The sequence below is a fragment of the Cupressus sempervirens genome, chromosome 9 (genome assembly GCF_028749045.1).
Source record: "Cupressus sempervirens isolate cs-2001-9-10 chromosome 9, ASM2874904v1, whole genome shotgun sequence".
NCBI lineage: Eukaryota > Viridiplantae > Streptophyta > Pinopsida > Cupressales > Cupressaceae > Cupressus > Cupressus sempervirens.
Window position 1 is genome coordinate 541,141,999 of NC_143126.1, and position 25,054 is coordinate 541,167,052.

A 25,054-nucleotide genomic window follows, 5' to 3' on the forward strand; every position below is an offset into this window, starting at 1 on the left:
TTATATCTGCACATATGGAAATTGTTGATTAATGTTTTCAAATGTAACTAATATGATCCTATAATTTCTAGAAGGCCTAGATGTTTGCAAAATGTGGATTTATAGACAATGTATCTTAGTTATTTGCAAAATGCCTCAAAGAGATGTCACAAGCTGAAAGTTACTTAGGTGCTAACAACAACATGCCATGACTAATCCTGATAGCAATGACTAATCTGATTAATGCATCAACTAATGAAGATGACTAAAAGATTGAAACATATTAATGCAATCTTCAATCAAGAACATGTGAGCTCAAAAGATGGGTAAATTTCAAAAACTCGTGAGCCTAAGATCAAAGCGCCATCATTTGATAAATTGATGCATTGAAATATGATCTAGAAAAGGCCTTTCCACATAGTATGTTGGCACTATTTGGCAACCATTGATCATGTGGTTATTGCAAAGAGGCTAAGGACCAAACATGGAATCATGGAGATAGTGCACAGATGTACAAAGAAAATGCAAGAAACATCAAAGAGATTGTTAACCATTCAATGGCCTTAGTAAAGACAAAGCTTGGCACTTGAAATACATAGTGCAATGGGATTAGTAAGATATCAAAATTTTTGATAGAATGCCCAAAACAGAGCTTGGAATGCTAATTGATGGACATGCATATGGTAAAGCATGATATGTAATGTTTTATGTCAAAAATGGTTTTGACTCTATTGGCTTAGTGCATAAGATACACCTGCAACTTCTCTACACAATTAGATTGCTATGAAATGTTTTAATCCAAATGGTCAAAACATGTTCAAAGAACATGAATTGTTTGACTGAAGGCATTCATGACATTGGTGTCAATAGGTCTCTATGAAAGGCAAAGAAAGGATACCAATTCATTTAACAAAGTGCCAAATATCATACTTCCATCACAATTCAATTATGAAATATAAAATGCAACACCATGTCTGATTAGATTGCTTCAAGGAGATATTTGATCAAGGATGAAATGAATGATAGCACTTGGTGTGCACCACTTGATGCACTTTACTTCCAAACTTCTCAAACAACCTAGTAACCTCTTCATCTTTTCAAATACCCTTTATTAAGTTCTTCAAACCCTATGAATCTCAGTCCTTCATCCTGTGACTAATGAACCTTTCTATGACTGTTCCTATTTGCAACTAGGCCTAATTAGCCTTCCAATTACAAAGAAACTACCTTTTACACTTGCTCCCAACATTCCAAACATTGAAATAGTCTTAAGGAATCTATTAAATAGCAAGATTCCTAAATTTGTTTGAACATCCACTCACATCTAAGCATTCTTTCATCAAACCCTCGTTCTAAGGGTTTCTAACCTAGGGATCTCTAGAAAAGACCCTTAACAGTTACACAAAACCATTTAGATGGTTTAGACACCTTAAACTATACTCCTCTAAATGTTTCCAACCTTCATTTATCCATTCTAACCCTTAGACCTCTTATGTCCACCATGTGGTGCTTCCAAATGCACGCAGGCAGACTGTTTCCAAGCCATGGGGGGGGGGGGGGGCATGATTACTGACTTTATGTAATACTAAATACATAAATGTTCTAAATTATAAATATATTTGTTCTTGATTTCTATGCTTCGTCATTTTCTAGTTGTGACCTTCAGCTTTTTGTTGTATGTGAACATTGACAACAAAAACAGAGAAATTTAGTTAATTTGTTTGTCAACTTGTGTGAATTCTGAATTCAGCTCTAATGTTATGTGAAACATTTATATAATGCATATGATGAATGAATTATTATATAAATACTTGACATTCTAATATTTTAAAATTTTCCTTTTTTTATTGATGTCCCCTGTTGTTCCACACAAAAAAGGCCTCCTGCCCTCTGCAGTCACCAAGAACATGTTCCCACATTTCCTACCAGTCCAATATTAGAAACACCATGGGATGTGGGGGAAAAAAAAGTCGTGAATAGAGGCTTGGAAGTAGTGGATAGAGGCTTGAAAGCCTATTGACGAATATAATCAGAAGATGAACAAAAAATGTGGACAAATCCCAAAATGATGATTAATAATTTTAAAACAATACACTGTTAATCAATTTAGATGACTCCATTCAAAGTGATTGTTGCTTACAATTCTCCTTAACTAGAAGATCTGACCATTGAGTTATAGAAACCTCCAACAGCTCAAAATATAATCTAGAAAATTGAAGATATCAATATGTTGAAAGATAACTGAGTTGTAGTCATAAATATAATGAAGGAACCAGTCTACCAGTGTCGAAGTAAAATGAGTTTTGAAGTTACAGTCATATGCCTTGTGTGAATACCAAAAAACTTATATGCAGATAACATAAAAAATAAAAGTTGAAACCTGAACAAAAATTCCTAGATGATGAAACGTGCAACTTATCAACTCCCAATCAGACCTTGTTGAAGCTTTGATGCCACCTAATGGATTTATACAAAGTCATGTGTGGTGGCACATGATAAAACATAGACTAAAAATTATATTCCTACCAATTTCCTGCGAGTGAGCTCAACTATTGCTTTCACACTACCAAGACGATGAATATTTGAGGCAAATTGTGTAGTAATAACTCTTCCTTTTGCAGAAGCAATCTTTCTCAATAATGCTTTGGCAACATCTGTTTCACTAGTAGTTCTTCTAGGTGAAAGAATGTGGAGTCACTCATCATCTGACAACAGAACAAATTTCAGCAAGGAGCATAATCTAACAACTATCAAGTACATTTGATATTCCAAGCACTTTGATGGACCATAGAGAAGCTGATCAATTCCTGAGCATGGCAAATAAAATAGCAGTTTTATAATTCACTGACACAGATTAAATAATAATTATCTAAGAAGTATTCAATTATATTAGACACAAAACCTTGATCCTTGGGAAACAACCATCTATTCATTGATTTTCTGCTAAGACACTGAGTCAAAGGTGTTCTATTTCCATTTTTTATTTGACACCCTACTAACAAACAAATAGAAAATATTTTTAAAACTATATCCACAAAAATCCTCATCAAATGGGTATATGAAACTTCAATAGAACAAAATGTTATGTGAAATATAGTTAAATAATATGGCTCTAGTTTTTTATTAAGATTTGCAACTATTATACCCCATTACAATTTTATTTTCAAGCTTCTTATCCAAAAGGATTTGTTGGAAAACGATCAGAGTTCATTTAGTGAACTAGAAATTGAAACCTTCCTGAAATCTAGTCAAAAGATTGATGTTAGATATTTTCTAGGGAAATTGAGGGATACAAATCCCTATAATCATCTCAATCCACATATATGATGTGGCTTTGAAGTTTTCAATGGTTCAGAAAGATACATATTTAATAAATAAGCTTCTCAAATACAGAGTAAAGAATTGTTTGGTCTGGCATCTCAAAATTCTACATTGATCCCCTAAAATCAACAACATTCTCATCTTCCAGGGAGCATATATGTTGGCAATCATATCAAGCCCTAAAACATAGAAGACAATAGCATAACATTGCTAAGATACATGTCAGTAAGGATAGATGGGAGAAGGGTGTGTGGAGATAGCAGGACCTTTTATTAGATTGAGATACAACACCCATCCAGAAAAATGCTGCACTCTTAGAGTGGTGTAGGATATTTGTGGAGTTTTCTGCTTGTATAAGATTCCCAAGCTTCACCATTCATGGATTTTGTTATCTTTTCATTGCTAAAACTCAGTTGTTTCTAAGATTTTAATGCATTCACCTTCAAGTACATAATCGAAGTTCTTCAAAGTTGTATCATAAGTTCAGTTCCTTTTGAGAGATTCCTTCTAAAATCTTATGCACGGAGATGTGTATGTGTGTAAAAAGATAAAGATATTGTTAAGAAGTGGGGGGCATTGAGAAATACTGGATGGATAAGTAATGCCTTCATTTTCCCAATCCAAGCATTGCTATAGAAACTGATCTATATGAAAAGTGGAAAATTTGGAGAGGACCCATTTCTGAAACTTCAAGAATTGATTCAGCTCACCATAAAATACCCGATATCTACCATTAAATTTTGGGTTGCCCAATTCAAGCATGCTTATTGAAAGGTGTTATATTATCAACACAGGGCTCTCAAATTGCCAAGTCTGCAAAAATATTTAGGAGTCTACAACATAAGAATTCATGCTCAAGATGTTAAATTTTGGATTACCCAATTCAAGCATGCTTATTGAAAGGTGTTACATTATTGACACAGGGCTCTCAAATTGCCAAGTCTGCAAAATATTTAGGGGTCTGCAATATAAGAATTCATGCTCAAGATGTTAACGTTTATACTTCACTTTGATAGCCTCTCTTCAATTTTTATCAACATAAACTAAGGTAGAAAGAGTCTAAACCATGAACAGTCCACAAAAAATAAGAGTTTTTCCAAGAGATATTGGGAAGTTTTGGATCTCTACAAGTTGTGTTTCGCTGTCCCCAGCTCTTGTTACATGAAAAACAATCTCCAAGGTTGCATCATTGGCCTCTCATACGACCCAAGATCAAGCCTCAAAACAACATTTTGTCTCATTGGAAATCCATGTGACAATTACAATGCAGTATATCTCATATCATATTAAATCCTTTAGTTATCAATAGTTTGGCTTAAAATTAAGCATTGCCTAAATATGAAATGTCAGGTACTGGTAAAACTTGAGATTAACTGTTTATGTTTATCCTACAATAATTCTCATTGCAAATGTGGGTTTCATGGAGTAAAACTGATCTTCCTTACCTCCTTAACCATTTGGAAGTATTTGGAAGTAAGAGATATACTGATGAAGAGTTTGTTTGCTTTCATTGTTCTTTGATTAAGACCATTAATGTTTGGTAACTTATGCAGGAGAGAAATAGATTTAGGTTTTATTTTCTCTCTAATCTCTATCTACCAGATGAGGGCAAATTCAATATGATATAGATGGAGGAGAGAAAGATAATGTTGATGAAAGATCAAGTAATACTACCCTTAAGGCGAAACAGGGAAATACTAAAAAGAGAATCTTCCAAGGCTCCATCTACACCTACATAATATAATGGGTAGAAAGATACCATAACAACTGAGTTACATATGCACAACTTAACTACCAATCAAGGCATCTTTGATCAATGTCCTTGTTTTTGTATTCATTCTAAGTTACTCTTTTGTCCAAACTGGTTATAGGTGAGTAAATTGCTCCATTTGTAGGGTTATCAAAAAGAGTTATAAAAGTGAATTAAAGATGCCTTTAGTGTCTCTATCAGAAGGTGTTGTGATGATTATGCAATAAAGATAGCAACGGAGCCTCATAGTTGGTGAGCTGAGTTCCCATGAAGACACTAAGAACTCACACCCATGTGACTTAAATAATCAAATCCATATTCATGCATTGTGATCCTCATGACTAACTTAACTACCATTTGCTACCCAATTTTTCTTATAAAATAAAATTAGGGGCAATAAATGTTCATCATCAATACAACTATACATCTAAACTTTTAGGGCTGGAATAAGGGATTGAGTAGTAGAAATGTATGTGGTAGGACATAAGTCAAGATTGTTACTAATACTAAGTTGGTTGCATTTTGAACTCTTACAAATTTTGAAAGGTATTCTCCCTCTTATATTGACAACAATTTGAGTTACAGACATGCGATAATATCAAGCACACACTACAAATTTTATTTATCTTTTACAAAATTGTTCTATTAACTATTACTTACGCACTGAACTGCTACTTTACAGGGTACAAAATTTTGAATCCATTCCCTATATTGATTTCCATTTCTATAAATTGACACAATCAGAACAAAAATGTCCAGCTAACAATCTATGCATTACAATGTCATAAAATATTTGAAATCTTTGAAAAGGCTTGGGTCAACATACCTATTTTAGCAAATAACCCTTCAATTTCTTTAACAGATCTCTCCAAATCAGAGAGAGGTGTGCAAGCCTACTTGGTCAGAGTGTTTTTGCTCACCATATAACATCCCAAATGTAAGTCTCATCTAAGAATATCCTGTAAACTACATCTACTAAATAAAACTACATGCATACAAACCTGCTTTCTTATGGTTTGATATTATGTATTCTCTTTCTTTAATTGAAAATTTTTCCTATTTGTAATCTTCCTTTAAAGCTGATATTGTTTTCCTAGATTGCTCGAGAATTTTCTGTACACTTTCAGATACAGTTCAAAAAGGGGATCTTCCAAAACTAAGTTACTACACAGTGACACACAATCTTCCCTTAATTTATGGCCATTCAATTATTAGAAAACTCAAATAATAAATTTTTTCTAATGACATTAAAAAACACAAACTATATAAAACTGCCTTTTTAGCATTACAATAACTATCTTAAGCTCCAATAGATCATACACCTCTACCGTAGGTGGAAATTGTCATTAATTGTTGCAAATCAATTTTTATGCAAGCAAAAATGAAGATGGAACAATCATATATCATCTAAAACATCATTTAGAATGATTATGTACTTGCAAAGCTGAGTAAAATGGGATTTATAACAGTGAGAAAGAAACAATCCTCAATGTATCTTTGTCTCGATGATAAAGTAATATTTTTGTAAGTCAGATTACCTAATCGGTGCAACTGAACAATTCATTTTGTTGGAAGTTGCCAAAGAACTTAAACAAAAAAGAGAGCATAATAGTTGAATATAATTGTCCTACAATGCTGTCATTCTGTCACTATCACTCTTATTCCAATGGTTCATGCCTCCTTCAAGAACTCTCTCAGGATAAATATGAAGATCTCAATAATCTTGAAGCCCATGAAACTTAGAAAGCATCTGAACATTTTTGATCACATTCACATTATCCATGAGCAATGGAGCACATGACTTCATAGAAACTAAACAATAAATCAATACAAGATTTGAGGATTGTACTTCTACACTTGTTAGGAAGTAGTTTATATATGCAAAAGAGAGGGACTTCCAAAAATTGTCATTGATCACAAATCGAAAAATCAGAACAACTTTCTACACAACTACTCTCCACACATCGATGTCGGTACTAAAACACAAGATTTAAAGCAAATATTTAGTATTAAATATTATTCATCTATTCTACAATTCTTAGTCTTTTAAGAAATAGCTCACAGTGGGCATATGTCTCCAAGAAAAGTGCAAATGAAATTTAACAAACAAGAGCAGTAATTGTAAAGATGATAATGCATTTCCAAAAAAATTGATTTTGAGCACACAATAATCCAAGTTTTATCAAACATCAAGAACTCAAGGCATTCATCTATGGCCAAAACATTAACAATGGAGAAGCTAGCCAAAAAAAATTTGACACTTCACTATTACAAAAAACAATTTTGTCTTTGAAGACTTTTCCTACCAAGAAAAGGATGGGATTGCCATCTCTACTTCAAATTTTCATTATAGTTGAAGAATTAATAAAGGAGAAGCGAACCAAAAAATTTCGAGGCTTCACTGGAACATAAAACTGTTTCAGTATTTCAAGACTTTTACCAAGTAAAGTATGTGCTTACTAACTTCTAGATTTGTGAAGCTTGCTAAAAAAAAGTCTATTATCATCCATTAGTATGAATTCAATATTTGGGCATAGATCCAAATGGGTGAGAGAAAATCTGAGCTGCAAAAGGGATAGGGCCTTACAAAGAGAATACAAGTGTCTAGTGAACTAAACTTTAAGATATAACCAGTGATATCAGAAATATAAATTTTCCATAGCTTTATCATTGCACTTAAATATATGCTAACCCTGAACCTAAACATCATCTATAAAACAACTTTGTGACCTGAAAGAATTAATAGTGGCTTTGTTTTTTAAATTGCGATGAATAGAAGAGAAAGAGAAAATGTAAAGGCATTGAATAACTTTGGAATCCACCTTTGCAACTTTCTGATAAATAACAAACTTGGAATGATATCTAATGACCAGATTTAAATATGTGAATACAGTCCTCATTCTGCTACTAAATTGGACAATGGAGGCTCTTGCTTGAAGAGGCATAATCGGTTATATAGTTTTGGCTTGTTTTGCATTGAAATTATTCCAAAGTGGGGTATAAGGACAACACGACCAGTCAAGGAAGTGGCCATGGAACTCTATACAATTATCTTCAGACAGGTCGAGATTGGGATAGAGCAATCTCAGCTAGCAAAAAGTACAGTGCAGTTGATGTTGCACCCACTTGCTATACCAATTCTTCCAAGTCAAAACTAATGGATAGTGAGGCAACTACGATAAACAAAAAATTACCCCCACAGAAAACATTAAATCTCTTGAGCCCCGTGAGTGTAAAATTCCCATTAGATTAAGCAGTCATGGCCACACACTTTCTTTTCAGTCACCAACAACAGGATAATACTAGAACTATAGGGTGGTCGATTCTTACCTCCTTCTCCTCTCCTATTGACCCTACACCAAACTCCCACCCATTGCAGCCACTGTGCACGTGAAACAAAAATTTAACACTGTCGTGACCTTTTATTATCACATATGTTTTGAAGGTCAAAATTTAACCAATTTAACCATGGTCGAAATTTCGACCATAGTGGGCCCATTTAAAAAAAAAAAATAATAATAGGCCTTTGGTTGAAAATTTTGGTCAAAAATGGGGGCCTAATGTACGAGTGAGCTATTATCAATCATTGGCTTGTTGATCACTTTAATGTCATAAACATTTGGGGTGTTCCAATCAAAAAGCTCTAGAAGAATACTTCCCATTTTCTTTTTATTGAAGTGTGAATCCAAGATCAGTGTATCGTCGATGTATTTCTTTGAGAAAGTCCTCAACCTAAACAACTTCATGTTTTTTGTTCTAATTTGGCAATGCCTCCATAAGAATGTATCAAAGTCATCTTGACAATCTGCTTATAAATCCTCAAGGCAAGGGAGGTGACCACCATAGCTAGTGGTAAATGTCTTGTTTAACTTACTTCTTGGTGTCAAAATTGGGCCTCAACAAGTAGAACTTTCTCAGTTTAAGGATTTCCAATTTGGCACTTGCATCTCTAGCAGTTGCCAAAGTGCACTTGTATCCTCTACATGATAATGAGAACCCCACAACTTTTACCTTTTCTATGGAAAATACATTATGTACATCCATGATTTACTTGTAGAACTTGAGCATGATGATTTGATCACTATAATGTTGAGGTAGTAGATAGGGATGTCATTAGAACCCATACACATGGATATAGGTGTGTCACCAACTCTTTATGAACCACATCCTCCATGGCTTGATAAAGGTTTTCTCCTTCTTGGACAATTAAAATATGGGGTCCCCTTGTAGGCATATTATTGTGTTGTATAGGAATGTACCATTAGCCTTGCAAAATATTGCAAAACATATTTCAAAATGGAGCCTCCATGTGGTCTTTAGTCTCCAACGCTTCATATTGTCAACACAAATCTATCATCCGAACTACTTAAGATGTCATATAAAAATTGTGAGTCTGCTACAACTCTTTTAGTTGTCAACCAATATTTTCAAAGATCATTTGTGCCTAGTCAAAAAAGGTAGTAGATTCAATAATGTTGAGATTAGATAATACATCCTTGGGGAATATTCTTTCACATTTAATTCCATAAATATGCGACATAAAATAATGATGATCCCTTGGATGGGTAATATGACTTTTTTCCTAGAGATAATGGGTGAGGAGGATTATCCACTATGTGTTCACTTATCACTTGCATTCATGCTCCATGGATTGACACTCCCTAAGGGTAAAGACCTTATTGTTCAAAGTCATATACTTTCTTCTAGGAATTTGGAAGACTATGGTTGTGTTGATAGAATCAAAGGCAACAATGATACTATTGTTTGGTAGGGAACAAAATCATGTAGCTGGTGAGTAATTATTGTCCAAGGTGTTGCTGATTTTTGGACAGTGAATGGATGTAGGAAAGAAGAATTTCTAAATTATCCTAGACTAAGAAGGTTGGTATAGTATTCCTATTGAGAAACATTTCCTTTGTGTACATCTTCCTTGATTTCCTCTTAAGTTGCATTCTTTGATGTCTATGTCCATTAGAAACCAAACCAAGTTCTCTATCTTCAACACTTGGAGCACATCATCCTTCATATATTTCATTGTTAGCACTACCTTTTCAAACTCTTTGATCAACTTTTCTCTTCTTTCCCATGGGTTTGATGATCCTTGTATCAGGTTTCTGCTAGTGTGGATGATGAGGAAGCTATGCTCTCGACTCTATCTTTTCCTACAAGATAATATTTTATTAGTATACAAAGCCAACACAATCTCAGTAAAACCCAAATTGAATTATTACTTGTGTCCAAGTCTCGGGGTTTCTAATTACTCATTCACAAGTTACTTAACAAGGATTAAGGAAACTTGAAGCTTTGATATTGAAATCCATAATATGTTCTCAGGTAATTGATGTTGGAGTAGGATTAAAGAGGAAAATATTCCCCCAAAAGATAATCACTTGATGAACATTATAACAAGGGCTTGGGTATGCAAAAATTATTTCTTTAATACCAACTGTGAGAAAAAGAGTAAGTGGTAGAATGAGATCCTAGAACCTAACGATCTAATGTCTAGTTTTGAATAAAGGGTGTCAAACCAAAACTAACAAGGGTACTTCTGATGTGTGAACTGTTATTGGGCCAATGTTAAAGAGGGTTTCAAGGGAAACCCTCTTTTCAACTACAATTTTGGACAATGCACATAGGGGGGGAGTACTTCAAACACCAAGGCAAGGATCATGAAAGGCCAAATTAGGGCATCAAAATATAAGCTCCAAGGGAACTTCCTTCTACACATTTATGACACAAAAATCGCTAACCTTTCAAAAACCCTTTCAAAGATATGCCCCAAAGGTGTCTTAGATCCAAGAGGAAGAAGCCCAAAAATAAGACCAAATTTAGGCAAGGTAGAACACTCAACAACCTATGACTAGGATACACACCAAAGGCAAATTGCCTGTGAGTGAGGAAATGGGAGGACATTTTTGCCTTGTAAAAAAGGTGTTCTGTTCAATGCAGTTCTACAAGCATTGGACATCTATGAAGCAATCTTCAGGGGGTTTGTGTGTTGAAAGAAAAATGTGAAGCGTCTCCTTTAACTGGCCCTCTATAAGTGGGTAGTATGGTGCGAGATTGACAAGAGTAGGGGATGCAAATGGCATTTTGTGATAGTAAAATGTGCAACGAAATTCAGTCTAATGACATTACACCAATGGCATTACCGGTGGAAGGCTTTAGGTTTTCAATAAACCTAATGAAAGAAGAGCATGCCATATTTAGTGTAAGCGACTAAGCGTGAGACAACTCAACCACTGGAAGAAATGAAATAATCAACCAAACGTATGAAAACATAAAAAATGTATGAGGTAAATACTAGTTTAAGTGCAGAACGTGCTAGATTCAGAGCCGGATGCAAGAGATGGAGTCTAGTGTTCCAGATGAGGAGCCAACAGTGGGAAAGCAAGTAGCATTAGCATGGGTCAACCCAAGGTTTTGTAGCTCCAGCTACTTCGTGCGCTCAACAATGAAATTGAAAACAATTTTTCATGTTAAAGTTAAGCCTGTGTTGGTCCAAATTTTGACCAACACGGGCTTAGATTTTTAAAAATAAGAAATTTCTCCTTCTACAATCCGACCAATCAAAACCTTATTAATTGATGGTCAAAATTTTTGGTCTAAAAATGATCTCAAATGTACTAGTGAGTCTTTCAATTATGGGAATGAAGAAACACTTATAAATCAACCATCATGTACATGTGCTTTACCACCAAAAAATCCACCGACAACCATTCTAATAGCCTTCCTTATCCCACTAGTTTAGCATTTGAAAAGGAGATTGTGGTGATCATCCTTGGACTCCACCTTTCATGATCAATTTGCACCCAAATGAACACCATATTGGCCAAGTGTACAAACCCAACAAAAGCTAGTAAATGAACAAGCAACAACAACTTCAAACAATTCTTTATGCCAATGGGAAAGTATTAATTGATTTTTAAATTTTTATTATTATTTTAAAAAAATTAAAATTGATTTTTTAAATTTTATTTAATAAATTTAACATGTTGAACTGTTAACCTTAGATTTATAAGATTTTTCAGGGTAATTTGATTTGTAATGTTCCACCAAAGGAATAAGACAAAAATTGATGAAATATATTATCTTGAACAACTAGTAACAAAATTAAAGATACAGACCAAATAAATACCAAGCATTGTGCAAGCAAGGTGGGATCATTCAAAGAATAACAACAATGATAGAAATCACCAAAATGAATTAACAAGATATACAATGACTTCTCAATGATAATTGGTACAACTCGCAACTATGTTATAAGACAAAAATAAACAAGTGATGGGACGAGGGTATCCATGACCTCCATTCCAAATTAAATAATACTAATTGACATGTATTCACAACACTTATGACACTCAAAAGATAGACATCAACCAAGGGATCGTAGGAGCTAACTTTTCTTGATTATATTTCAATACTATTAATTTCCAAGAAAAGTAGGATTAGGACCTATTTAGTTATCTTCTACTCAATAATAACTAACATGATCATTAAATGCATGGGAAAAAGCTACAAAAGAAGTTAGAAAGCCAACAAGAATAAAATCCTAACAAAATGAAAGGATGAGAAGCAACTTTTTAAGCCCTAATATGCTTCCCAAGGCAAGGAGATGACTATACTAATCTAGAACACTTGTCAACATAATGACAACCTAGGAAGACTCTAGAGATCAAGGGCGATAACTTTCATAAATTAGGTCACCCTAAGAGGTAATGGTCAATGAATTTTAGGTGGAAATGAATATAAATTAATAGAACCTTTCATTAAAAAGAGAGTTGTTTTATATATGAATCTAGACAACTTAGAGACATTAGCATCCATATGGGGCCCTGACACATAGTAAGGAAACTAGTGCACCACACAAGTGTTCCTACCTCATGTTGCGATCCCACACTTACAATAGGGAATGTACACAACCCTTGATTGTATCATGCAATTACATAAACAACTCAGTTTTTTCTTATAAATATTAAAATGAAACGAAACATTCTCTCTCTCTCTCTCTCTCTCTCTCTCTCTCTCTCTCTCTCTATATATATATATATATATATATATATATATATATATATATATATATATATATATATATATATATATATATATATATATATATATGAAGTACATATCACATGTCTCGCATGAAAAAGTGATGAGTAAATAAAATAATGTACATGAAATGAGTTAAGTTGTGGTGATGTTGGTATATATGCAATATGGCCAATTAGTGCCATTGGAGTAGTGAAAAAATGAGTGATTTTCAGATGAATGGATCTTAGGTAAAGAAGTAGTGATAATTGGATTGTCTAGCTTGATCGAGTGACATTTAAGAAAGCTCATGCCACATATGGCAATATGACTCGGATAACATTAAACCCCACTTGCTAGTTGGGGCTAGAGTTTTACCTCCTTGCAATCAAAGATTCCAAATGAGGCCCTTGGTCAATAATCTAACCTAATCTTAATCCCTTAAACTTTTATGTTGGGTGATGATGATTGAATGATGACTAATTAGTCCAAATCTTATCAAGATATAATTTTGTAGGAATTTTGGATTCAATAGTGATGTCCATTTTAATTGAAGGAGTAATTCGAATAACAACCTCAAATTTACAAACACATAAATAAAATAATATCAAGTTTCCACAATCCATTGTTAATGATGATGTTGCTTCTGGATTCGATTGTGTAAGTTTTTTTATCATCAACGTTTCGGATCACACTCTGTGATCCATCATCAGGATGAGAGAAGGAAGTAAAAAAGTATGCAGACTAGCCAAGCCAAGCAAAATAAAAAGAAAGAAGAGAGGGGGAGGAGGAGCACACAACACGAGGCAGAGGAAGAAAGAAATGAAAAGAAAGAAAAAAATAGAAAAAAATTTAAAAAAAGGGGGGGGGGGGACAAGAGAAGAAAAAACAAGATAGAAGAAACAAAAGAAAGAGGGAAGAGTAAAGAAATAACTCTTTAATTTATGAATATATAGTAATAATTTTTAAGAGAGAATTAAAAAATTAAAAATAAACAAAAATAATTGAAAAATAAATTAAATCAACCTAAAAATAAAAATAAAAGAACCAAATGTATATATATATATATATATATATATATATATATATATATATATATATATATATATATATATATATATATATATATATATATATATATATATATATATATATAAAGGAGAGATCGCAAAAGAACACGAGACCAACTCGAAACATGAGACAAAATAAATGAAAGCAAAAAATAAGAACATAAAAACAATAAAAATACAAAATATTAAAAATAATTAATGAATAAATTAATAAAATTAAAAAACTTAGAAAAAATAATAAAATTAGAAGACCAAAAACATAAAGAGAAGCAAGCCGCACGCGAAAAGAAACAACCAAGAGACAAAAAAGAAGAGGACAGAAAGGAAGAAGAAAAAACAAACAAAAAACAAGACAAAGAAGAGCCAACGAACAAGGACACCAAACCACAGACAGGGGGGGGGGGCTATCCATGCTGTTGCCGGCAATCGAGCGAGCGAAGCAGAGGTTGCCACGAGGGCTTCAAGGACCACCCATCATCTCGATTAAGGTTGAGGGGGTGGTGGCTAATTTCAATGGCTTCTTTGAGCTTTCTCTTGAAATAATTGCTCTCTTTACAAAGGATTTGCGCTTGCTCCAAACAAATGTGATGTTTGGTGGTGACAGAGTGCTCTGCTAAGGCCGATTTTTGGACCCTATCATGCATGATGTCTGCCCCGTGCTCACGTATCCTGGTACGAAAAGAACGACCAGTTTCTCCAATGTAGGGGGTGCCACATGAGCACACAATCTTGTAGACTCCTGAGTCAAGAAATGAGTCTTTGGAGTCCTTGAGCTGCGGGACAAGATTACTTAACTTTGAAAGGGGTTTAAAAGCAACTCGGAGGCCCCTTTTTGTTAAGATTTTGGCAATCTTTTGGGAGATGCCATCCACAAAAGGAATGGAAACATGCAGAGTGGGGAGGTTCGCGGACGGGGAAGGCCTAGAGCTAGAAAGGAAGAAGGATTTGGCCTGGCGAAGAGCCCTAGAAATTTGCTTGCACGGATATCCATTCAAGGAGAAGACCTGACGAAGATGAGATAACTCACTATCTAAGTGTTCTTCATCACATATTCTGAAGGCTCTCAAGGCAAGGGTTCTAAGGATGCTGGCTTTATGGCTGGAGTGGTGGTGGGAAGAAGAGTGGAGATATAAGTCAGTGTGGGTGGATTTACGATAAACCTGCCTACCAAAGGTGCCATCCCGCTTCCTGATGAGAAGAACATCAAGAAAGGATAAGCGGTTGTCTGACTCTAACTCCATGGTAAACGATATGCCAGGGACCAAGTTGTTGATGTGCTTGTGAAACTCCTCAAGTTTTTCAAGCCCATGTGGCCAACACACATTGGTGTCATCTACATATCGTTTCCACCATCTAGGTTTTAGGGGAAAGGAGTGGATGGCGGTCTCCTCAAAATCTTCCATAAAGAGGTTCGCAATGATCGGAGAGAGAGGGGAACCCATGGCAACCCCTTCCACTTGCTCATAGATAACATTTTGGAAGGAGAAAAACGTGGATCTTAGACAGAATTCAACCAAGTCTGCCATCTCATCACCAATCTTGTTCTTTACAATAAGAACAGACTCCTGAATAGGGACTTTGGTGAAGAGGGAGACCACATCAAAACTTACCATGATGTCATCCTGATCGGCCTTGCAGCCCCTAACAAATTGGACGAAATGCGAAGAATCCTTGATGAAAGAGTTGGAATTTCCAATCAAGGGGGAAATTAACTTGGCAAGGTGGGAGGCAAGGAGAAAAGTAGGTGACCCAATAGTGTCCACAATGGGTCTCAAAGGTATGCCTCCTTTGTGAATTTTAGGGACCCCATAAATACGGGGGGTCACTTCTTTGGATGGAACCAATTTTTTCTTTGTGGTCTCATCAAAGGAGGAATTGAGAACCAAGGCTTTAACTCTCTTCAAGATCTTGGGGCACGGATTGCGAGAGAGAGTGCGATAGCTGCTGGTGTCAGCGAGCAAGTCACACATTTTGGAGACATAGTCTTGTCGGTTCATGATGACAGTAGCATTACCTTTATCAGCTTTGGTGATAATGATGTCATTATCCTTGACAAGACTTTTAAAGGCACGCATTTCTCCACTAGGCAAATTGGGTTTCGGTGGTTTGGCATGCCTAAGGGCGACCGCACAATCTTGCCTAACTGCTTCTCCCTCATCATTTGAAAGAGAGCGAATAGCATTCTCGATCTCAATGAGGAACTGCATGTGAGGGATGACCCGAGGGGAGCAAGAGAAATTAAGACCCCGCTTTAAGAAATTAAAAGAAAGAGGGTCTAAGACAGCAGAGGACAGGTTGACAACCAACTTGTTTTCCCAATCCCGTACCGCATGATTAGATAAGGGAGATTGGAGGCGGAAGGGGCGAGCGAAAGGACGAGGGCAAGGAGAAGCTACACCAAGGCCATACTTGACCCGAGGTGAGAGGATAGTGCTAGAAGAAGACGCCACCAATACTCCATTGGATGGCAATATGGGGGACGTCCCACTAGTACAGACCCCAATGGGTCGAGATATGGAGGGGCCTCCATCGGTGTCAGAGGAGTCAAGGGAACCCAAAGACGAGTGGTTGAGCTGAGCTGGATGGATCTCGGGGCTGCCACTGATAAGACAGGGGTCAATTCGAGGGGAGACAGGAAGAGAAGACTGCCAGCTAACCGCCTGAGAGCAATAAAGGAAGGACTGCGCAGGCACATTACACGAAAGAGGACAGCAGGAAGACGTACCTGAGCACCTAGGTAAGGAGCCGTTGCGAGAGCTAGAACGTAGGGTGACAGCAGATTGCGAGCCAATTGCACCAGGGTTGTATCGAGCTCCAGCAGAAGTCAACGGTTCAGTCTGCGACGGAGAGGAGGAAGAAGACAGCGCAGGGGCTTCCACACCCACCACATTGAATGCCTCATGCCCTGAGGAACAACCTGAAGACTGGTTCTTTTCGCTGGATAAAATCTTGTCTTCTGCGTGAACAAAACCTGAGGAGGACCCCGAAAACTGTTGAACCCCACTGCTCTGAGGGATGAAGCCGATCACTGGAGAAGAAGAAAGGAGATTGGCCGAAGCAAGAGAGGACGAGGGCCCAAGAGCAGTACTGCCGGGATGTTCCACAGGCCTGCATAACGAGTCATGGCCGAGGACTGAAGAGAAACCACCCCGATGCCGGGACTTATATCGAAGAGCCAAAAATTTCCTCTTTTGCCTTCTGATGGACTCTTCATAATGACCCAACGCACTGCCGAAGGAAGAGGTGTCCAATCGAATCCAAAGATCTGGTCTCAAGGAAGAGGCCAGCTCTAAGTGGAGAGGCAGCAACCACCCCCTCAACCTTAATCGAGATGATGGGTGGTCCTTGAACCCCTCGTGGCAACCTCTGCTTCGCTCGCTCGATTGCCGGCAACAGCATGGATAGCCCCCCCCCCCCCCTTGTGTGTGGTTTGGTGTCCTTGTTCGTTGGCTCTTCTTTGTCTTGTTTTTTCTTCTTCCTTTCTGTCCTCTTCTTTTTTGTCTCTTGGTTGTTTCTTTTCGCGTGCGGCTTGCTTCTCTTTATGTTTTTGGTCTTCTAATTTTATTATTTTTTCTAAGTTTTTTAATTTTATTAATTTATTCATTAATTATTTTTAATATTTTGTATTTTTATTGTTTTTATGTTCTTATTTTTTGCTTTCATTTATTTTGTCTCATGTTTCGAGTTGGTCTCGTGTTCTTTTGCGATCTCTCCTTTATATATATATATATATATATATATATATATATATATATATATATATATATATACATTTGGTTCTTTTATTTTTATTTTTAGATTGATTTAATTTATTTTTCAATTATTTATGTTTATTTTTAATTTTTTAATTCTCTCTTAAAAATTATTACTATATATTCATAAATTAAAGAGTTATTTCTTTACTCTTCCCTCTTTCTTTTGTTTCTTCTATCTTGTTTTTTCTTCTCTTGTCCCCCCCCCCTTTTTAAAATTTTTTTTCTATTTTTTTCTTTCTTTTCATTTCTTTCTTTCTCTGCCTCGTGTTGTGTGCTCCTCCTCCCCCTCTCTTCTTTCTTTTTATTCTGCTTGGCTTGGCTAGTCTGCATACTTTTTTACTTCCTTCTCTTATCCTGATGATGGATCACAGAGTGTGATCCGAAACGTTGATGATAAAAAAACTTACACAATCGAATCCAGAAGCAACATCATCATAAATAAAATATTGAAATATGCTAAGTCTTTTCTTGCATGGTTACATATTGAATTAGCTTAAGCTACCCAAACAAATGATTAATTTTTATGAGAAAGATGTATCTTTCTACAAACATAAAAACAAGCTTTGCTATCAAATGAAAGTAAATTATAAAAAATAATTCCATATAAATCTTAAGAAAAAGTTGTTAGATAAGTATTTATATTCTAAATTATAAAAGAATAAGAATGTACATCCACAAGATAATACAAGATGGCTTTTCTATAATAAAAAAACTTTCTAAGAAAACCTAGCCTCCAAAAAGACCCACATAAATGTATTATCTCAATAATATGATTAGAACATATATGCCTATAGAGGCTAAATGCAAGTTATTTGAAGTACCAAACAACTTAGTTTTACTCCTCTATGGAATGAGAACCATGTAGCCCACATCATATTCCATTATTTTTGTAATCACATATATAACTTACATTCAAGATGCTCAATCCAACCAATCCAAACAACTACTAATGTGCTTTCTTTTTGTAATGTTCCCTTCTTAAAATCTTTCAATTTGGAAACTCTTAGTCTATTCACTAACTTCTCTAGGCCAATGTGTTACAACTATGAGACTCACATGGGACAATTGGATCTAGTTTATTTGGCAATAATAGGTGTTGCATTGAACTTGGTCAATTGGGATTTTTATATAATAACCTTTTTCAAAAGTGGATTTAGACAAATTGTTTGTATATCTATTTTTAGTAAGTAATGGGCTAAGCATTGACTTTGTCAGTTGTTACTATTTGTACTATGGGAATACCAATTAATGCATTTGATGTTGATATCTTGGTATTTGATGTTAAAATATTAAAGTTAAATTAAATTATTTGATTTGATCATAATTTAATTTAAATAAAGTGTTTTTTTTTTTCAAAGTGTGCATCTAGAGAATTTTAAGTTATTCTTATTTATTAAAATATTTTTAGATGTGTGCACTTGAGAAGGAGAGATACAAAGTGAAGTTTAACTTATTTAAGATATTGTAATCTTGAAGGTGGACATAGATTTTGGGAGAGCCTTGATTAAGGCATTTGAAGCTCATTTTGTAGTATGCATGGATTGATATTTGATTATAGAACTTTGCTATATTGAATTCTTTCCTCTTGAAGCTTTGTGAGGATGAAAAGCCTTGCAAGGAACATCTTCTTTGTTAGTGAAAGATCCAATTTGAAATACTAACAACGCTTCCCTTTAGGAATCACATTTGCATTTAATTGATGATGTTTTTATTGGTTGCTAACTCTTTATTCTAGTTATAACTTCTTCATCTATTAACAAAACAAGATTGAGGAGGAGTGGTTCAGTTTTGTAGGAGGGACATCGAGGATTTTTTGAAAATTTGAGGAGGTTTGGTTGGTGCCTAGGACCTACCATTACATTGACATTCATTTAATGAATTTTAGTGTTCACCTTGAAGAGTGGCATCCAAATTTGTATTGTTAATTTTATAGTTTCTAGTCATTATTTAGTATTATTTTGTAAAATAACAATTTTTTCTTTTCTTTTGATATTTTATTATAATGAGATTTTACTAGCTAGACATCAAAAGTTTTGATGATTATACTTTCAATTTTTGAAATATTTCTAAAACTCTTGTTCATTATTAGTTATTTTTGTTATTTCATTCTCGCAGATAAGATCTAAATCATTGTCTTCTTCCATTAACAAACTCAAACCATAATTAAAAAAAGTGTGTATACTACACTTTTTATAAATGAGCTTTTAAACAACCATTAAGTTATATTAAATACACGAGGTGAAAACTATGTCATCACTAAACCATGACACCAAAGTTCTTATTTTTTCAATGTGATCCTACATTAAAATATTTGTCTAATGCCCCATGGAATATACACATCTGAACAAGAATGCTTATTTGGTGTGATAACAAATCTTTAGATGTACCATAATTAAACGTTTCTTTTACATTATTAATATTGTGCATAGTGTGCAATGTCATTTTCCCCAACTTTCACTTGGAATTCAAAATGTGTGGTGTCTATGGACACCATTGAAAGGATTGCTAGGCTAGGAGATTCTCCCTAGGTTAACACCCATATTGTTGAGTCACCGGCATAAAACAAATATCAAAGATAACACATAACCATACAATGATACTTGAATGCCATTTTAGATAGATGACAGTATGATGATGTTCTATGATACACTCTTAAAATGATTATGCAAGTCAAAAATAAGAGCTCTCATATGATGTTCACAATATATAATTATAAATTATATTTTTCTTTAAATAAAACACACATTAACACTTTTTTCTTTAATCAGATTCTCATAGTCATTAGAAGAGGTCAACACCAATTAATACTGAAAATTGAAATTAAGAAATTACAAAATTATTTCAACACTCACATAATTAAAACTAGTTTAATTTCATGAATCAATCCAAGTTAAAAATAAATTAAAAACAGAGTTTGATGCTCTTTCTCGACAATTCCTTTGGAGTGGTAATTTGCGTAGTACTAAATGGAGCTTGGTTAATTGGGCAACTGTTTGTAGGCCTAAAAAGGAGGGTGGTCTTGGTCTTCGATCTGCTCTATTGAGTAGTCAAGCTTTGGCTGCTAAACTTTATTGGCGATGGTGCTCTGGACAACATCAACTTTGGGCTCGTATTATCACTCATAAATATTTTCATGGTGCTGATCCTTGCTCTGTTTCTGCACTTCCTCTTGAAGGTCGTGGCTCAATGGTTTGGCATACTTTGAAGACAGGTGCGATGTTAGTAAAGAGGGGTCTGTTTTGGATATGTAAAGGAGGTTCTCAGGCTTTGTTTTGGTCTGATGCTTGGGATGGATTCCCTTCCATTTTATCCATATACCCTCATCTTCAGCCTCTTTGTGACTCTTTTCTTGCCGCTGGATGGGATAAAGTGGCTCATTACAAGACTCCTTATCAATTGGGACCTATTGTTGGTTACAGATGGAAGCATTCTTCTGATTGGCCTCCTGGAGGTACAGACATGGATCGTCAGGAGCTTTCTCAAATTCTGGCCTCTATAGAGCGTTCTTCTTTGTTTGGTCCAGATGTTTTGGCTTGGGGCGGTACCTTGTCTGGTAAATATCATGTCTCTGATGGGTATCAGGAGATAACTAGACAATTATTTGGGGATGCTGAGGTCCCTTGGTCGAAGCAAGTTTAGAATAAAGTTTCTTGGTCCAAGTGCAATTTTTTCATGTGGCTAGTGCTCACAACCGTTGTCTTACTTGGGATAATTTTTGTAAACGTGAATTTCAGGGCCCCTCTTATTGTGTTTTGTGTGGTAATGGAGAGGAGTCTGTCTCCCATCTGTTCTTCCATTGCTCCTATTCTACTCAGATATGGCACCTTTGGTGGAGCGCTTGAGGTTGCTCTTGTCGGCATGCTTCCTCTTTGCCTGAGTTTTGGGCCCGCTTGGGTACTACTCCCTCCAAGTCTTCTTTTCTCCATGCTGCTTGGATTGCTAGCCCATCTTTCATGCTTTGGCATATCTGGTTGGAGAGGAATCGTCGCATATTCCAAGATGTTCGGCTTGGTGTTTTGCATCTTTGGTGGAAAATATCACATTCTCTTCAGGAAACTATTCTTGTGAAGTGTGAGCTTGATGGGGGTATGGATTCGGTTGATCTTGCTATCTGTAATCGCCTCAATTTTCATCTGTAGGATGGGGCTGCAGCTCATAGGTTTCTTTCTATGTCCAGGCAGCTTCACCATCAGAAGAAGGGTCGGGTTAACCGGGATGGGCACTGGACTCCTCCTCCCTGTGGAGTTCTGAAAATTAACACTGATGGTTCTTCCCGTGGGAATCCTGGTCCGACTGGTATTGGCGGAGTGGCTCGTTGTAGTTCTGGGGATGTTAAATTTTTCTTCTCAGTTCATAAGGGTGATTATACTAACAATCTCATGGAAGCTCAGGCTATTTTATATGCTGTGGAACAGTGTTGCTTGCGGGGATGGAGTAAGATTATTTGTGAGTCTGATTCCCAGTTGGTGGTGAACAGGCTTTCTTCGCAAGAGCTTGAGGATGTTAGTTGGCAGCTGGCCACTGTTGTTAAGCAGATTCTTTTCTTCTCTTCCTCTTTTCAATTCATTAGGTTCACGTATATTCCTCGTGAATGGAATAGAACTGTTGATTGTTTAGCCAAATGGGCATCTAGTCATGATCCAAGTTGGAATATTAGGGATAGGAGGCAACTGTCCTTTGAGATGGTGCAAGAATTTGATGATTTTGTTGCTTAGGATCGAGCTCCTTGTTGAGCTCTCCTTGTTGTATTTGTTTCTGTCTTAATAAATTTTTACCCCTCTTTTTGCAAAATTATTTTCACAAGACATTTAACATAATATTTCGACTACCATGATGAAAACACAACAAATACACATAATTTTTCTTCGCATATATCGACCTCGATCCTTAATTGCGTTTAGTCATGGCTTGTCACTGTAAAATGAAGCTAAGGCTCAAGGATAAAGCATACTCTGCTCCTGAGTTTCTATGGGCGTATAATTTTTTTAAAGTCACAAGCCAGATACTTTGACAAATTTGACATGATAATGCAGAGCAACAAATACGTTAATCTTGTTCAATCCCATCCTACATCTCCATTGAAGTTTGGCATTGGCTATAAGAAGAAGACGGTTCAGGTGAACAGTAATGTGAATCTCAGCAGATTAATGCTTTGTTGCTCTTTTAGCAAGGATGAGTATGAAGCATTTTTGCTTACAGCACAGGAACGAATCTGCGACGAGGTTTGTGCCTTTGGACTTTGCCTTTGTCAAATTTAAAATTTAATCAACAGATAACTATCTGTCATGTTTGAGGTGAGGTTAAACAAATCGTAATTTTTTGGTAAGATTCATCACAAAAGATTTACCTTAAGAAACTGGATGAAGATTAATAGAATAGCCCTTAGTTTTATTAGCCTGAAACTCTTTTTTTATAGCTCTCGGTTTCATAAAACTGTTTGGTTTCTGAATTTTATTAAAATTGATCCCCAAACTATCCGTTGCTCTGCATAAAGCCTTAATTTGAAGGCTATCTACTGAAAGTTGTGTAATGTGTTCGCCTCGAATGAAAATTATAAATCTGTAAACCTTATTTCCATACACATGCTCCACAAAGCTAAGCGCCATTGCTTTGTTGCTGTTTCTGAGATTTTCTAAGGTCAGAAATAGATACAATGACTTACACACTCCTTTTGGAATAATATACTCTAACCATGAGGTAGTTTCGATTTTGACTAAAATACTGGGTTCCTACCTTACAAACAAATCTTAAAGTAAGAGTTGCTTAGCATTCTATCTTTTCTCATTCAGTTATGTTTATTTTTTCTAAAGTTATACAAGTATATTTCTTTTGAATTTCACATCTCAATACAGAAAAATGGGTAGATGGTAAAATCCTAGGGATAATGGAGGAGAATACATTTATTTTGTGTGTCAGAGATCGGGGAAACAGATTAGTGTCTCATAAGAGTGTGCTCAGCTGACGTTAATATCCAAGATAGGTCAATTGGCATCTTCAGGGTTAAGTCTTGCCGCGTGCCTTTTTGAAATGGAGGAAATTTAGCAAAGAGTGGGATGTTTTTTATTTAAATTAATTGAAGATCCACCCTCCAGAAAGAGTGACAACAGCTTGTATATGGACTTGCTGTTCTCATATAGTTTTTTGCATATTCTCTTGCACTTGTAACATATATCATAATGCTGCTATTCCTTCGTGGCCCACTAGACTGTTTTAGTGTCATGAGTAAATATAATTCTTTTTCATCCTCCATCTATAATTGTAAGTTTTTCTTATATTTCGTTTCCCACAATGTCCATCTTATTGGGTTATCTATTTCAGTCTCAAATCCTTAAAATTAGGGTTTGTACATTTTCAGTTAGGATCTTTTACATGTGATATTGACTCTGTAGTTTTTGAGTCAAACTCATTGACCCATGTTTTATGAGTAGTGGTTTAGAAGAACCCATCTCTCATGAGAATAAATGGAACAGTTAGCACTTATTGCATCTAGGTGATGCTCACAGAGGTGAAGCACTAGGACTTCCTAGAGGTCACCCATCCTAGTACTACTCCAGGTTAAGCATGCTTCATCGCAATGTTTCGTCCAAGGTTAAGCCCACATTGCTTACAACTCCATTTATAAAGTCTTTAGTAAGTGTTGTGTCTTCTGAACCACTCATTATAGAGCCCCTTAAGCTCATCTATATTTTGAGGTCTGATTTGAAAAATGAGACTTTGTCATGTCCCCAAATTTGAATGTAATAATTAAATTAAATTAATTAATTAACTGGTCCTAGAATTTAAATAATATAATAAAAGGACCTTTAATTAGTTACGTTAATTAATTGATATGGGCCCAAGTTATTATTTGTATTTGTGGTTCCGATTGATTTAATATATCTCGCACTTATTTTTATTTTAGTTTACGTTGGTAAGTTTTGCCGTCGGCTATCTTTGTACACCCGCAGAAAGGTTTTCCTTGATGGGTATTTAAGCATAGCTTGTATGTAGTTGTAGGTATGCATTCTGATTATTTATTTTGTATTGTGAATTCCCGTTGGGATTCTCTGTTGTTCGCCATTTCGAAAGTGAAAGATCTTCCCTACTTGGCTTATTTGGTTTCGGTGGGATTCAACCCTCACCCTATTTCGTTGCATGTAATACTTTGC

General features: G+C 35.5%; 1 protein-coding gene across 2 annotated transcripts in view; it reads left to right on the plus strand.

The window, feature by feature from the left end:
- The first annotated feature begins 22,790 nt into the window (after positions 1-22,790).
- The window catches only part of LOC149539762 (uncharacterized), a 67,895-nt gene continuing 65,631 nt past the window's right edge, over positions 22,791-25,054 (plus strand). Inside the window, exon 1 of one of the 2 annotated variants that reach the window (XM_089800964.1) lies at positions 22,791-23,128. In XM_089800964.1, coding sequence (XP_089657090.1) covers positions 22,928-23,128 — 201 coding nt within the window. In that variant the 5' untranslated portion in view covers positions 22,791-22,927. The remainder of the gene's footprint in view (positions 23,129-25,054) is intronic. The other variant, XM_089800965.1, reaches the window with a different exon arrangement.